This window comes from Marmota marmota, unplaced genomic scaffold, assembly GCF_001458135.2.
Source record: "Marmota marmota marmota unplaced genomic scaffold, marMar, whole genome shotgun sequence".
Taxonomy (NCBI): domain Eukaryota; kingdom Metazoa; phylum Chordata; class Mammalia; order Rodentia; family Sciuridae; genus Marmota; species Marmota marmota.
The window spans coordinates 30,196,462-30,214,039 of NW_026000241.1; the positions used below are offsets into that span (position 1 = coordinate 30,196,462).

General features: G+C 34.2%; 1 protein-coding gene across 5 annotated transcripts; it reads right to left on the reverse strand.

The window, feature by feature from the left end:
• Positions 1-1,516: 1,516 nt before the first annotated feature.
• On the reverse strand, positions 1,517-12,558 carry Clec7a (C-type lectin domain containing 7A). Of its 5 annotated transcripts, XM_015489572.2 has the most exons (6): positions 12,333-12,541; positions 10,774-10,872; positions 9,585-9,722; positions 8,357-8,508; positions 3,214-3,332; positions 1,517-2,936 (listed from the first exon to the last, which is right to left on the reverse strand). In XM_015489572.2, exons 1-6 carry the CDS (start codon positions 12,424-12,426, stop codon positions 2,804-2,806), a joined length of 735 nt encoding a protein of 244 aa, XP_015345058.1. In that variant the 5' UTR covers positions 12,427-12,541; the 3' UTR covers positions 1,517-2,803. The 5 variants fall into 5 exon arrangements, with proteins under 5 accessions (XP_015345058.1, XP_015345059.1, XP_048650835.1 ...); XM_015489573.2 differs by lacking the exon at positions 9,585-9,722; XM_048794879.1 differs by lacking the exon at positions 3,214-3,332 and having other exon boundaries at positions 2,716-2,936; positions 12,333-12,550.
• Between the last annotated feature and the right edge of the window lie 5,020 nt (positions 12,559-17,578).

Here is a 17,578-nt window from a genome sequence, read left to right on the forward strand (position 1 = left end):
GCGACACGAGCGGTCTGACTCAAATGGAAAGCAAGTTGCACTCCCCTTCATTTTTCTGAATTGAATCCCCCTGGGTACAATCTTATTTGTACCTGTTTGACTCTTGTTCCACTAGGTACCCCTAGGCCATGTTGGGTGCTTGCTGAGACAGGATGGCAACGTTTGCTATGATCTCACAGGCTCACACAGCAGCAAGCTACAGCACAGCCTCTTCAAGACATCTCCTACCTCAGCCCTCCATTTGCCAGTTGAGGGAAAAAGAAAAGAACCCTTTTCAAATACCAGTTTGCTACGCAGCTGCTGGATTACCTAAATTCAGGCTCATTTTCTAATCTACAGGTTTTTCTGTTGTATTTCTCTCTGACCCTCCCCTCTGCGGTGAAACAGTGCTGCACTGCTGCCACTAACGCTGTCACAACTGCTTAGCTCCAACGTTCTTTCTTGTTCTTTGATCAATGTACCTGAATTTTTGAGTCTCTAAGATACTCTGGTTGTCCAGTATTCAATTTTAGTGAAATACCTCTTTCACCTACCTTGTTGAGAAGTAGTAATCTCCATCCATGAATCCTGAATCACAGAGCAACTGGAAATGCAGCCTTCCTCTACTGCGCCACCTTGAATCTCAGATGGTGGCCTTTCAAAGGGTGTTTCCTCTAGAATAACCAATCACAGCTCAGCTTGAATTTACCCTGCAGACTTAGGTCTAGGTAGCAGTTATTTCCCCTTCTGTGTCTCATGAAAAGTGTAAATGCTTCCTGTTCATTTCGATGTGTTTTTCTAGGTAAATTGCACTATAAAATGTGTATTAACAAGTCAGGAATAGTGCACCTTGGACAACCTACAATAATCTTATTTTATACCATCACTTTTGTCATATTTGAAGTCATGGTAATTGCCTAGCCTATCTGTTCTAGTAAGTACAGCTTGATTTTCAGCATCCGGAATTATTTCCCTTGCTTATAATGATTTCTTAAACTCATCCATCCCATCCTGGGGACCCAGGAAGATTCACTCAAACCAAAACTGAAATTAAGATATGTGACCTCTCTTCAAATCTCTTCTGTGCTTTAATTAACTGTTTAAATCAGTTAATGATGTTTCTTATACTTTCAGGCTAAATTATCTCTAGATAGCTCTACTATTTTTTTCCAGATAGTGATAATACAAATTTGCATAGTAAAATACAATAGTCACCTTCACAATAATCTGTCTTCTTTTAGATTTTTTAATTCTTTTTTTAATGTTTTTTTAAGTTGTTGATATTTATTTATTTATTTATTTATTTATATGTGGTGCTGAGAATCAAACCCAGAGCCTTACGCATGGCAGGCAAGTGGGCTACCACTAAGCCACAGCCCCAGGCCCAGATTTTTAATTCTTTAAGAATCTAAACTTAGGCATTAATACAGAAGTTTCTATTATACTAATACAAGTACCCTTTGCCTAGTATCAAATTTATCATCACTTTTAAGGAGAAGGCAATTTGTGAGAGTGATTATTACACAGAGGCATACAATTTAGAAGCCAAAGCATTTTATTTTAGTTGAGATGAAATCTACATTACATAAAATTAACCACTGTATAATAAACAATTCAGTAAATTCGGCACAGTTTCTTTTCCCATATTAATCAACATGAGAAAGCTACAAATAATTTTGTATATCCCCAATAATACAGAAATCCCCATTGAAAATATAAATAACATCAATGAGACAATTTAAAAGAAAATAAATAAATCATCACATGATGAAATATAATTACATTCCAATAATATTTTACAGTGATCAGGAATTGGTACAAATTGCAAAACAGTATATTATAAAAATAATATAATGTACCTTTTCTCCAACGTATTAATATTTCTGCCAATAAGATTGGTTACTTTTGTATTTGTTATCAGATATTATTTATTTTTTGATTTATAATATTTGAAAAGGAGAAAGTTTTCATAAAGACCATCTTCCCTCCAATTTCACATTATACAGCTATTAGTAAAGCTACGGATGGCATACTCTCTGGGTTATTTAGTTGCAGTTGCTGGTTTTTAGTGATGATGATCATAATTATGATCATATTAAGAAAAATAACAAGATACCTCTGATTATAGTGATGATTTTTTTCCATTTCTTTATTTAGGTAATTCAGAACTACATTTTACCTTCTACCCAAGCATGATATACTGGTAGAAGTTGAGGAACAAATTAAGGAAACACACAATGACACTCCATTGGCACTTTAAAAAGTATATATATATATATATGTGTGTGTGTGTGTGTGTGTGTGTGTGTGTATATATATATATATACACACACATATATATATTTAGTTGTATTTGGACACAATACCTTTATTTAATTTATGTATTTTTATATAGTGCTGAAGATCGAACCCAGCATCTCACATATGCTAGTTGAGTGCTCTACCACTGAGCCACAACCCCAGCCCTCATTGGAACTTTTTGAGGATAAAATAATAATAATAATAACATTCTGGTAGAGCCAAAAATGAAGATTCCTTTGAAATCACCAAGGACTTGTGGCTTAGCAATGGTAGAACAAAAATTCAAGCTTAGCTGCCCTGACTCCATGAGTAGGACTGTGTTCACTAGCATAAGATTGGCCTCCCTATGGAGCTGACAAGTACAGAAATCACAGCCTCTATATCCTATTTCTCAGCTGAGATTTAAGTTTTCCATGCACTTTTAACATTTTCAGCATCTATTTATACCTCAAATATCACTCTTCTGTTTTTGCCATCCATACAGTCTCATATACTTATCTCCTTTGATTACTTCTCCTCCCCCTTACTTCGACAGCTTCTTCTCACAGATACTGAATGAGGTCACATAACAGTATTGGTCATAAACAGTGGACACATGAATCCATCCACAATTGTGAAGTAAATTTTCCTGGGTAGCTGTGCTTCTGATTTGAAACCTGGTAAAGTACAATACAATGACATAATTAAAACAAATGTAAGGAATACCCTCTACCTATAGGAGCCAAGGAAACACCTGAGTTGGTAGCACTAGAAACTATTTTTTTGATTCTGCAGTCCTCTTTTCTTCCTGTCTTTTCTTGCTCACTTTTTCACTCCCCCCACCATTGTGATCCTTTCTCTTTATAAAACATGGCCGGTAAATCAGGTTAACTGCATGACTTACTTTCATCTTTGTGAGAAAGTGGATGATACCTTTTCTTTTCAGACACTTACAAATTAGAAGAGAAGGTGGATCCATCCTCCCAGTGCCATGGTTCTTCACTCTGATGGCGAGAGAGCCCTATCCAAAATGAATGATCAGGTTGGGAAGACACTTGGCTTTCTATAAAATCCTGGAATGAAACAGAAATGCAAAAAAAAAATGCAAAGAAAGAGAAAATATAGATTTTTGGAAAAAAAAAGAACTGATTGAATCCCTTTGGTGAAGAATGCATGCATAAGATGGCAAGGACCTAGAGAGAAATTCCAATATTTTTATTTCATTGAATGTCTCAAAGTGTTTATTTTATTTAGAGTCACTTCCATTTAATTTCTCATAAAAATACTTTCATCATTCATGATTTCAATAAATAATAGATTCAAAATGTCAATGAAAACTGCATCCATTCAATATACCAGGCAAAGCTTATCCAAGAATGATAAGTTTAGTAGGCAATTTTCATGGTAGATATGACCCTATTATTTCCATAAATTGATACTAATCTTGTCAAGAAATGCTTCTCAGAATACCCAGATAAATAAAATAAAATTTGAGATTTCAAAGGAGACTTTACTTCTGATACTACAGAAATTCAAAGAATCATTAGAGATTATTTTGAAAAGCTACATGCTAACAAATTTGAAAGTCTAGAATAAATTTATGGACATTGATGACCTACCAAAATTGAATCCAAAACATAGAAAATCTGAATAGACCATCGACAACAAAATAAGCATAATAAGAAGTCTACCTACAAAGAAAAGCCCAGGACTGGATGTCTTTACTGCTAAATTCGACCAAACTTACTTACTGAATATATTTATTTAGCAGTAATGAGGACTCAATCCAGGGGCACTCTACCACTAAACTACATCACCTGTCTTTTTTTTTTTTTTTTTGAGGCAGGATCTTACTAAGTGACCCAAGTTGGCTTCAAACTTGCAATCCTCCTGCCTCAGTTTCCTGAGTCACTGGAATTACAGGCATGTTCTGCCTTGCCCAGTGTAACCAAACTTTTAAAGAATAACACTAATGCTTTTAAAACTATTCCATAGAATTAAAAGGAAGAGAACACTTCCAAACTCACCCTAAAGAGGCTAAAATCTAACAGTGTCACACACACACAAAAAAAAGAAATCTAGACCAATATCTCTGATGAACACACATGCAAAAATTCTCAACAAAATACTACCGGATTGAATTCCACTGCATATCAAAAAGATCATAGGAAAGGTAGTAGAATACAACAGTTACTAATATGGCATTATGTAAAAATGTGGATGTGTAACTGATGTGATTCTGCAATCTGTATTTGGGGTAAAAATGGGAGTTCATAACCCACATGAATCTAATGTATGAAATATGATATGTCAAGAGTTTTGTAATGTTTTGAACAACCAATAAAAAAAAAGAAAAAAAAATTTAAAAAACACACACACACACACACACACAAAAAAGATCATTCACCATGATCAAGTTAGTTTCATTCCAGGGATGCAAGCATGGTTCACCACATACAAATAAATAAATGTAATATATCACATAAAAATAATTCAAAATAAAAACCATGATTACTACTGTGGATTTTGAAAAAGCATTTGATAAAATTCAATATTTCTTAAGGATAAAAGACCTGAACACATGAGATACTGGAAGATCATACCTCCGTGGCATAAAGTCTATACATAACAAACACATAGCCAATACAATATTGAATGAGGAGAACTTCGAAGCATTTCCTCTAAGATCAGGAACAGGAGGGGGTTGTCTACCTTGATCACTCTTACTCAATATAGTACTAGAAATTGTAGCCAGAACGATGAGAAAAAAAGAAAAAGAGAAAATACATACAAAGGAAAGGAGAAGGTCAAATTATCCCTGTTTTCAGATGATATGATTTCTATACACAGAAAAACCTAGACTCCCCCAAAAGACTCAGATAAATGAATTCAATAAGGTAGCAGGATACAAAATCAACTTACAAAAATCAATAGCTTTTCTATATGCCAATAATGAATTTGCTAAGAAAATTGTCATGAAATTCCATTCATGGTTCTCATACAAAAACTAAATACCTAGAAATAAATTTAACTAAGGAAGTGAAAGATGACTATGATGAAAATTAAAAAATACTGAAGAATGAAATCAAAGAAAACACTAAAAAATGCAAAGACACTTCATATTCATAGGTTGGAGGAATTATTATTGTCAAAATGGTCATACACTGAAAGCAATCTACAGATTCAATGCACTATCCGTCAAACTATCAATGACATTCTTTACAGAACTAGAGAAAAAAATTCCAAAATTTATATTGAAGCAAAAAAAAAAAATCTCCCAAATATCCAAAGCAATCTTGAGTATAAGGAGAGAAGCTAGAGGCATCATAACATCTTATTGGAGGACAGACTACAGAGTCAGTAAAAATAGAAGCATGCTATGGCACCAGAAATTAATCCACATACCTATAGCCAAATGTTACAGTTTGGATGTGAAGTGTCCCCCAAAGTTCGTGTGTTAGACAACACAAGAAGGTTGGGAGAAAATTGATTGGATTATAGCATTGGTCTAATCGGTGGGCCAATCCCTGATGGGATAAACTGAGTGGTAACTGAAGGCAGGTAGGGTATGGCTGGAGGAGATGGGTCACTGGGGGCATGGCATATATTTTGAATATATATTTTGTAACTGGAGAGTAGAGTCTCTCTATCTGCTTCTGATGGTAAGCTGCTTTCCTCTGCCATACTCTTCTGCCATGAGTCTCAAGGAATGAAGCTGGCCCTCCATGGACTAAGACCTCTAAAACCATGAGCACCTAAATAAACTTTTCCTCCTTTAAAATTGATCAGGTCAGGTTCTATAGTCAAAACAGCAGAAAGCTGACTAAAACACTAACTAATTCTCATCAAATGTGCCAGAAACACGATGGAGAAAGTACAGCCTCTTTAGTACACAATACTGGGAAAACTGGATATCCACATGTGGAAGATTGAAACTAAACCCCTATCTCTACCCTGTACAAAAATCAACTCAGAATGGATCGAAGACCTTACTGTAAGACCTGAAACTTCCAGAAGAAAACATTGAGGAACTACTTCAAGATATCAATAGCAGTAGTGATATTCTACATAGGACTCCAAAAGCTCAGAAAACAAAAGCAAAAAAAATGATAAATAAAATGACATTCAACTAAAAAGTCTTCTGCACAGCAAATTAAAAAAACAAACAAAACAACAACATCAACAACAACAAAAAAAAAACTATCCATAGTTAAGAGACAGACTACACAATGGGAGAAAATATTTGTCATGGATTCATGTGACAGAGGGTTATCTAGAATACACAAAAAACTCAAAAACTAAACAAAAATCAAGTGATCTATCTTAAAATTGGACAAATGATCTGAACAAAAACTTCTCAAAAGAAACACAAATTACTTCAAACTATATGAAAAAAAGGCTTAATATCATTAGCCATCCAGGATATGCAAATCAAAGGCTATAAAGGACACCATCTCACCCCAGTAAGAATGGTTATTATCAAAAAATAAAAATAACAAGTAATGATGAAGTGATAGGAAAAAAGGAACCCTTATACACTGTTGACAGGAATGCAGATTACTACAGCTTCTATGAAAAACAGTATGAAGAGTCCTCAAAAAGCTAAAAATAAAATTTCTGTATTAAACAGCTATTCCACTCCTGGGTGTATAGCTGAAGGAAATGAAATCAGCTTACAAAGGAAATACCTACATGTCCATGTTTATTGCAGCATTATTCACAAGATATATGATTATAAGATATAATTTAATTAATTATATAAGATTTAGAATTAGCCTAGGTCCCATCAACAGATGAATGGATAAAAAAAATATGGTATAGATATACAATATCAGTCAACTATAAAGAAGAATGAAATCCTGTCATTTGCAACGTGTGGAAGGAAATAAAAGACATCATACTAAGCAGGATAAATCAAATAGAAAAAAAATATTGTGCATTCCCTCTCATGCACAGAAACACCAACAGAAAAGAAGGACTGTGAGCACAAGAGGGATTACTGAGAATGGTGTTGGCTGTGGCAAGGGTAAGAGGATGATGGATGAAACAGATCAATGCACAACATACATATCCATAATTAGAAGTATCACAGTGAATACATTAATTTGGATAATTAATATGTGTTAACAATTAGAATCATAAACATTAACTTAAAAGGGAAAAAAGAAATGCTTCTTGGAATTGGATAATGCCTTGAAATTAATTTAGTGCCATTTCAGATTTTATGAATAAATAATCTGTGGTTCACTGAAAATATATGAATTGCTGACAAAGACAAGATGATTTATTATCAATTACAGATTGATCTAATAGCCACACAGATTTCTAATACAATGCTCTCACTTTACCATGTACCTACTTTCATTAGCAACTATTGGGATTGGCATTACAGAAACAAAAAAAATGGAAAGTAATGAAAATCGGTGTAAAGGTTATGGATAACTTTAGATTTATAAAGTAGAACGTTTCCTATTAATTCCTTTTCATAACTCATCTGAGTTCTACCTTTCATTCATGACAGATTGTCTCCCTTTTACTTTAAAATCTCTTATGTGTTCAAAGATATCTCTAAACTCCTATATTATTTATTATCTATATCAGATATTGATTTCTTAAAACTGTTGGTTTTTTCTTAATGAATTAAATAAGCTCAGTAATATACATTTATTACTTTTTAAACATTTTTTGCTTTTTCTGGTATATTACAAAGAACAGATAATTTATAAATATATATTATCATTGTTGCTATTTTCCTTGAAAATCATGATGATGGGGAAATTTTTCTGTTTTCTCCACTAAATTTAGAAATTGAAATACAAACCCACAAAAATTAATAGAGGACTGATTGTTGTAGTCATTAAAACATGGAATGTATTTGAAAAAATTTATTTTAAAGTGAAAGATGATTGTTTTATATTAATTAATTTTTAAAAAGCATATAATATGTAATTTACATGCTGAATGAATGCTAATATTACAACTATGAAGAATTCTGAAAGTAAGTTTCACATAAGAAAAAGAATTATTACCTGGATTCTCTCTCTGTTTTCGTGTTTCATCAAGACTACTGATAATTACAGCTGAAGTCTACACTTACCAATTCACTTGAGCTGTCTATCTTCAGGAGATGAGAGCCCAGCTGAGAGCATCGGATCTTACTTCTTTGCCAGGAATCTAGTGACATGCTAAATAGATAACAGCTCTTCTCATGTATGATCCACTTAGGGGGACACGGGCTAGAAAAGAGTCCTGGAAATAAGAGATAGTAAGTACCATGAAGCTCATAGTATACCAACTCCTTTTTCTAATGCAAACACAATTTATCTCATGAATACTTAATCAATGAATTGCCATTAATATCTTTCATTTTCAATTCAAACCTATAAGGATATGATTTTATAGAATACGTTCAAATCCTCTCATTCACTTAAAATTTAGAAATTATCTGAAAAACTATATACAATGTTTCAGAGAGTTAACCATCCTTTCCTTTTTGTCTTCCTTTAAATTCAAATTTAGTCCAGAACTCCCTTTCTCTATTTCAACCCCCTATAATAAATGCACTCAAAGTCAATCATTAGGATTCATAGTAATTTCATGTGATTTAAGTTATTTTATGATGAGAAACACATTTTAAATTGTCGCTTTCCAAAGTGGAAAAGCTTAAGGGCAATTATTTACATTTCAGAGTGTCTACATTGAGTATTATCAGCTGTTTGATAAGAAAGTCAGGAAGTATGAGTCCAGAGATTGGAACTTGAACTGAAAATATAGTCATCGTCAATTATGATGCAATTAAAAGTAAAGGTCTTCCATGTATAAAATTGTAATGAAGTCATATGGTTAAAGGCAAACACATTTAATCAGTTTTCAGGAATATATTATTAGTGCTAATACTTTTGTATTTTTTAACGTAGCACCTTATTTCTTGCCAACATTTTTGCTCTTTTACTTTTCCTTGCCATTCTTCTGTCCTGATATCCTATTTCCTCTTTTAATAGTATCACTTTAAATATATCATTTTCCTAAGGAGGAACGAACATATTTTTTCTTTCACATCAATTGTACAATCTTCTGAAGGTCTAAACATATAGCCAGTGATAAATCAGTTACTGATTTCAAAAAAAAAGTTCAACATAGAAGTGTTCATACAAATGGGTATTAATGAAATAACTTTATTGCTTTATTATAGATCTGGCAGTGATGCATTATACTGAGATGGTACTGATCAGTACTATCTCATCTTCCACCTACCCCAGGCTTAGCACCAAAAAATTAACCATCTTGAATCAAGGATTTCATTAAAGTTTTAACTCTGCCCTTGCCTGTGGTTTTGAGAGTCTTGGTAGGAGCCACATTCTCTTCTAAAGATGATTTTGTGGGTTGACTGTGATTCTCTTTATTTCTTAATGTAAAGTTCTCTTTTTCCAATGGGTCGCTGCCTGAATTGGATCTCCTAAATGCTTTATATTCCAAGAACAATAAGAGTAACAGAAAAAAAAAAGTTATTCTGCTATGTTTGAAAATTAAAATTCTGAAACTCAAATTTTATTGTAATATAAAGGGATAGATCTTTGATGACAAATAGATGCTTTATTGTTAGTGGAATGGTAAAGTGATATATTTGATTGATAGATGAAATAGGAAAAAAAAACAAATAACTTCTATAAAGAAATAGTGAGAAAGAAAAATGAAGCAGATGCAGAGGAAAGAGATGACAGATCAGCTAGAGGCAAACGAAAAAGAGTCAACTAAAACCATGAGAGATTTGAAACAGTAATAAATCTTCTGGTTTTTTTTTTTTCTATTACAGATAAATGAGAGCTCCTGGAGAACTTGCTCAGCACCTATAACATAAAATGTACTCAGTAAAATTGACTAATTAAGAAACATCATGAAGACTCTCTGAAGGAATAATAATACTTTATTGGTAACAGAATTCATGAGATATAAAATCTAAAAAAATCTATTCATCCATCACTAAGTATCTACTTAGAATGCATTAAGTGCCTCAGGCAATTCCTGGTATATTCAAAGGAGTTTATATTAATGATCAGATATAAAACAAGTCCCATCAATCATGAGACTCATTAAAATAGCATATAATCCCTTCAGTGAATTTTTTTCATTAGAAAGATAACATCATATTGTATTTCTTTCTCCAGCTCCACAGATTTCCTTCCATTAAATTTATCCTTCAAATTTCACAGTTTTCAAACCAGCTATTCCAGGGTGATAGTAAAGCAATGTAGTTAAGACTATGTATTTTTTTTAGACAGAACTTCTAAATTTCTAATCAACACCCCACTAACTAACTAACTTATGATCCTGTAAAAGTAAAATAATCTCCCATTCTCTTACTTCCTTATAAGTGAAATGGGAATTAATAGCAACAACTCAATATGGTCAATGTACAGACTAAATTAGATTATATATGCCAAGTCATTAAAAGAATGCCTAGCACACATTAAATACTGCCTGTGACTATTGCAAACCTCACCGCCTAGTACTCACCTAGGACACCCAGAACTACAGCTATCACCAGTGTTATCAAGCAGATAACACTGATTGTCACAGCAATCAGCCGCCAAGGAGGAGAAGCCTTCTGATCACCTAAGGAGCCAGAGGGAGCAGAAATTGAATGAAGACTATGATGGAGGACAGAATGCTTTAATCCCACAGTTCATTAAACTCCTGGCCAATTCGTAAGAGAATCATTTATTACTGATGCCTACATAATCTAGACATTTAGAGTGAGTTTCCATTTTTCCCCATCTTTAGGATACTTCTTCAGTTGTTGGAACTGAAACTATCCATAGGTCTTGACACTGCTCAGGTCCCTGAAATCCCACTCATTCTTAGAGGAAACAGCTTAATATAGGGAACCTAGCCCTGATTACCAAGGATAACTTTCTTTCTCATTTATTTAATGAATGACTTAGGCATATTATTTTCCCTTTTATTTTTCATTTCTCTTTGAAATTGGGATAATAATACCTCACAGGATTCTTGTGGGAAATAAATGACCTAAAATATGTAGAAGCACTTCCTTTAGCAAGCACATACAGGTCTCTTTTTATTTGTCCACACACACACATAAACATATTGCCTAACTATCTCTTCCCTCATCCAAATTTTCTGCTTTTTGTCACAAGTTGCATAAAAAAGAATTTCATAACTGGCGATGAGAGGAAAATAGCTGACCAGTGCGAATACCAGAAAGCAGAAGAAAACAAAATCTGATGTCAAAACCCATGAATTGTCTTTCTTGAAGATAACAGGGAACTGATTTTGTATCAACATCAACACACCAAAAACATCTCTCTGCTTCTCACTGGTAATGTGCTAAGAGCAATTCATAGAATTGTCAAACAGGAGACTCATAAGGGACACTACAGCCACTCATTTTGTGAAAAGACAGATCCTTTAATGTCCTTCTCAATATTTCCTTTCATTTGCATTTTTGTTTAGATTCATGTCCATAGGAGCTTTTTATCTAATATATGTTTTCCTTCCCTGATATTCCAAGAACTCCCTTCGATCTCTTATCACAAAAAAAAAAAAATCAGTTTTGAAATTTCAAACCCTACAACTTCCAACTTCCCTCTGGTCTTCACCATAAAATTGTAAGAGTTTTAGTTTTGTCATGTGTCTCTCATCTTTCCATTCTTCTCTTTCTAGTCTCCTATTTTCTGATGTTATTCATAAGCATTTCTATAGGATTCCTGGACCTCCCTCCTACAATTGATTCTTTTCTATCAAACCAGGAACAAGTAAATCTATTGAAATCCTTCAGCTTTGTGTAGCTTCACACTTAACTTTCAACTCCCCAGTGATGAAATGTCTTTTGTTTAGAACAAACAAATTTCATTTTCTTCCATCAAACAAATTAATTTAGATATAAGAATTAATCCCTGAATACCTACCATGAAAGAGCCTTAATGAATTTTCAAGTTATTTGCAGTGACTTCTAAAAATCTTTAAAAACATATCAATGAGTCTCAAATTTTCCCTACTTTTAGTATTTTAGTCAATGAGAATGAGAGTACTAAAGTCAAAAGGAAAAAAAATACCTTTCACAGGTCTTCTGGTGATGCCTCTAGAGGTGAAGTCTAATTGAGTATACCCATCTTCGTCCAAATTTTCTAAATCAGAGCGGAATTCCATTGTTTTATATGTTCTCTAAAAAGACACTGCATTAGATAGTTATTTCCTTTTTTGCCTCTCCAAATGACTGTCCATGGGCAAAAGAGGACCTATAAGTCAAATCATGTGGTGTAAGCATTATTGAGGTTTAACAAGTTGAGATTTACTTCTCCACATATCCAAAAGCAGGAAATGAAAATTCTGCTGTAGTAATTTCCCGTTTTTACCTTTAAGTTTTATTTCTGGGTCTAAAAACTTCAATGAAATTAAAAAGCCACGTAATAGCTATGTCCTTGTTTCAGATCAAGTATAAGACAAATGCATGAAGGCTTATGCCACCTTCATGATTCTCAAAACTGAATTTGACGCCCTTAATTGACTTGGCCTATGTAAACTATTAAATAATTTGATACCTTGGGGTTACTATCATTTTGTTATAAATGTACATGCATGCACGTACTCATGTATTTTTTTTCACCCAGCAAACACTTATTAAATGTTCAAAGTTCCATTCAGCAGGAACTGGAGATCAAAGGAAACATGGTGAAGAAGTTCATTTTTCTCGTGGAGAAAACGTATAGATAAGGATAAGAATGATGCCATGGGGAGGTGCATTATTGTAACAAGAGAGGAAACAGTTCTCTTTGGGATTCATCAGAGATGAAAAATACAAAGCAGTAAGTATTCATTGAGCACTGACTATGTTCTAAGTACTGAATATCACATATGCTTTCCTATTCAATCTTAGCATTCCAAAAACTCTATGTAGTATTATAATTCCTATTTTCAAAGGAAGAAAATGAGACATTAAAAATGTAGTCCTTTGCTGGGGCTTAAGAAGCTAATTTTTAAAATTTGAGCAAAGACTTGAACCAGATCCTTTTGCTGCAAAACTCATGATCTTGTTGGCTATCCTACACTACCTTCTTTCCTCATTCAGTACATTAATATTGCCAAGTAATTGCTTATGGAGCATTCTGGGATTGAAATATTATCATAATTTTCTAATTTTTTTCCCTTTCCAAATTTCCATTGTAGTACTCAAAATCAATCAAATGAACACATTCATCATTGCTGCCAACTTAAGCACCCAACCCACACACCAGACTGAAATAAGCAAAATGTAGGGGACAGTTGACTACAGATCAACAAAGCCAGACTTTAAAGTAATGAGGACAGATTTCAGTAATACGGAACTGAACTGAACTTCCCCAAAATAAGTCTGAAGACTTTTGAATGACTTAAGTGTACTAAGGAAAAGGCACTGGGGTGAAACTCAGTGTGACTAGGGTTTGTTAATTAACACTTATTCAGAGGAGAAAAAAAATCTCTTCTGTCTTTATGATATGAGGTAGTGGTGCAAGTTGAAGCAATGTGCCCACCATCTAAATTGGCTCTTATTCTCCCAGAGTGACTGGGAGAACGAGTAAGAATTATCTTCCTGAATACTGAATACATTTCAAAGAAACGGATGCTTGAAAATACTGTTCTGTGTGGTAGATTTACATCAGAAAGGGCAGAAAATAAATTTAGTATTGCAAGTCTTCTAAAATAACTATCATAAGAATAGATTCAGGGGCTATCTGTCTATCACCAAATTTTAAATAGAAGGAAAAGTAAATTCTCCTTAGCATAAAGAGAGCTTCCTCAAGAAAGCTGAAAGGAGTCATCTTGTGAACAAGGCTGGAAGTCATGCTAAAGCTGTTCACATCTCTTGATGCAGAGGTTTGGGGGAAGATGATATACCCAGGACTCTGCAGTTCTCACTGTCAAACTCTAATCAAAATCTGAGAGAGCTCATTGGAGAATAAATAAATTTCTCCTCCTTGCCCAGTCTACCACAGAAGTCTTGCCAACTTCTTGCAGACCTGTTGCAAAGTAGTAGTGTGTAAGTCAATATTCACCAATTGTCCAAGTCAGTAACATAGTCTTTGGCAAACAGAGTGATTCAGGACATCCTTCTCCAAAATGTGGCTTGTTGGCATTTGAGAAAACAGCAGAAGCAGGACAATCACTCTCAACTTGGTTTTGATCTTCTCCTTGATACGGATCATAAAATTTGACAGGTACTCTTCCAAAATCCAGAGGAAAGGAACATACTTATTTCTGAAGACAGAAACACCAAGAGATTCTAAACAAACAGTCCTTGCTAAGTACCCCCTCCCAGTTTTTTATCATTAGATCAAATTCTGTTTGTCCGATGTAGGGGAGAAAAAAATATTACCTTTTCTTCACTCATCAAAAAATTCATTTCACAACATTTTACAACAAAATCAATGAAAGAAAAGCATACTAGTTTTAAACTACACAAGAGCCTTCCAAAATGAAGACCCACAGACATAGGGCAAACTGTGATAGTGATGCAGAAGTTTGATTGAAAGGCAAGAGGGTAGCAGCTAATGGTAATAGACTGAGGAGAGATCAGAAATTCCTGTTTGTTCAGATTTTTTTCTGTCTTTTTATGACATTCTCTACTTCTAGGTATAGGGCAGGACACTGTCAACTGTGGGTCTTCAGGGGAGAAGGGGAAGGAGAAGTTCAGAAAGTGATAGTCTAGAATTTATGGGCTGCATCAGGTAGGAAAAAAGGGGAGAATTTCACTTTCTATGTAGCCCAGGAGAGGGGAGGCAGGCAAGACCTGCCTGCTTCTGTAGTTTTCTTGATTTCCCTCTAGCTTAAAATATTCAGTATGCCAGGGTACCATATTTTAGGTATGACCTTGATACCAATTGTATTTACCAATGACTCTCTACTCTTTAACAAATATAAACATAAAAATACAAGGATTTCCTTGCTTCTTTGGATCTTCTTTTTCTTATGAAGTCTCTTTTGACACACAAAACTTATATTAAATGGAAGTATGTGATTTTCCTTTATTGTTGTTACAGGTGCCTCAGCCATAAATTTAGTCATGGGCGAGTGGGAAAAAAAGACCTTTCCTCTCCTACAATGAGTACTAGGAATAAGACAATGGATAAATTGACTCAAGGAAGAAGGACCAGCTTACTAAATACAACCAGAGAACAGTAATGACAGACCACCTTTCAGGCAGTAATAAGAAGCTTTTTCTTACTATCAATTCAGAGCCCCCAAAAGAAAGACTTTCTCTGCACATTGACTCTTATTTTCTATGAACATAAACTTTCACCTTTTTTCCCTCATTTTTTTCTTTTTCTTCTTTTTATTTTATTTTATTTATTTTTTTGGTCTTTTGTCTAAGATAAAACAATCCAAGAGTAATCACAAAAATGGTTTGCAAACTGAAAAAAAAAAAACCCTTGGCAATTCAAGATAATGTATGGGAGAGAACATATATTCAGAGAAAAATACCCTTCATTAAATACTCATGTAAGAGGGACTGGGGATGTGGCTCAGTGGAAGAGCTCTTGCTAGGCATGCATGAGATATGTGAGGCTCTGGGTTGGATCCTAGATTGGGGGAAAAAAAAAACTAACGGCAGCAACAGATGAAAAACAAACCAACCTAATTAAGAACAACAACAACAAAATTCCAAACAATAATTATCTAATTTATATAATCAGTATAACATGAAGAATAATGATACCAGAGAGTTAAAAGACTTGCTGTGTTGTTCATTGATGTATGCTAATAGTCTAGGATTGTTTCTGATTCATCATAGGTTATCAATAATATGTTAAGTCAATGTATAAATTACTGCATTTTTACATTTATATGCATTTTTATAGATATTAAAGAGATACTTTTTAAAAGTAAATTATCATTCTTCATATTGATAATTATCTGATTAAAAGTTAGTCATCTGTATTTTATATAAAAAATTTAAAATAGTATATAAGCAATATGTCTCCATATATTATAACCTGAAATATATTGTTCATTACAACCAATTCTAGTTTATAAACTTCAAAATAATAAGCACATAGCTGGGCCTGGTGATATAGGTCTATAATTCCTAATCCCAGGCACTCAGGAGACTGAGGCAGGAGAATTGCAAATTTGAGGCCACCTGGACAATTTAGTGAGATCCTGTCTCAAAAAAATAAAAATGGCTAGGATGTAGCTCAGTGGTAGAACTCTTGCCCATCATGCTTGAGTCCCTGGGTTTCATCTGTAGGACTTGGGACAAGGGGTGGGGGGCTGGGGGTGGCTAAGCATTCTGACTTTACAGGTATTCTGAATACAATATCTAGTACAATGTCTTAATCATCTCCTGACTAATGGAGGAAATAGATAAGAAAACAAGCAATTTTACTTCTTATGAGAGTCATCCCACTACCCTTCAATAGATTATGGATTAAAAAAATGTGGCATATATACACAATGGAATTTTACTCAGCAATGAAAGAGAATAAAATCATGGCATTTGCAGGCAAATGGATGGAGTTAGATAAGATAATGCTAAGTGAAGTTAGCCAATCCCAAAAAACAAATGCCAAATGTTTTCTTTGATATAAGGAGGTTGATTCATAGTAGGATAGGAAGAGGGAGCATGGGGAAATAGATGAACTCTAGATAGGGCAGAGGGGTTAAAGGGGAAGAGAGGGAGCATGGAGTTATTAATGATGGTGTAATGTGATGATCATTATTATCCAAAGTACATGTATGAAGACAAATATTGGTGTGAATATACTTTGTATACAACCAGAGATATTAAAACTTGTGCTCTATCTGTGTAATAAGAATTGTAATGCATTCTGCTATCATATATAAGTAAAAAATAAAGAAAGAAAAAGCTAATTTGCACAGGAAAGGGGGTATGTAGCACCCAGCACCCAGTACTCTGCTCACCAATGATGTGTAGGATTAAAGGTGCTGATAATAGAGGAACCACTATTTGACTAAGCTCTTCTATTACACAGCCTCGAGAGATGTTCAGAGGCTCCTTAGCTACCACTTTCAGCCAGAAAAAGAGGCCGTAGCTCTGCACCCTATGGACTTGGCATTTAGACAATATTCCCAGACTCAGTGAAGAAGGTCAGCCCCCTGTAGTCCCTGATCCAGGCAGGGAAAGAAGAGCTCAGGATGGTCAAGGGTCCTCACTTGTCTCTCCTGGGCCTTTCCCATCCCCAAAGCACAAAGTCCATGGCTATGTGAAAGCAATCTGTCTACGACATTCTTTTCATGAATAATTTCTGAAAGTCTTCACTATATACCAGTGACATTAACTCCCTTATCTCAGGGAAGAGTAATG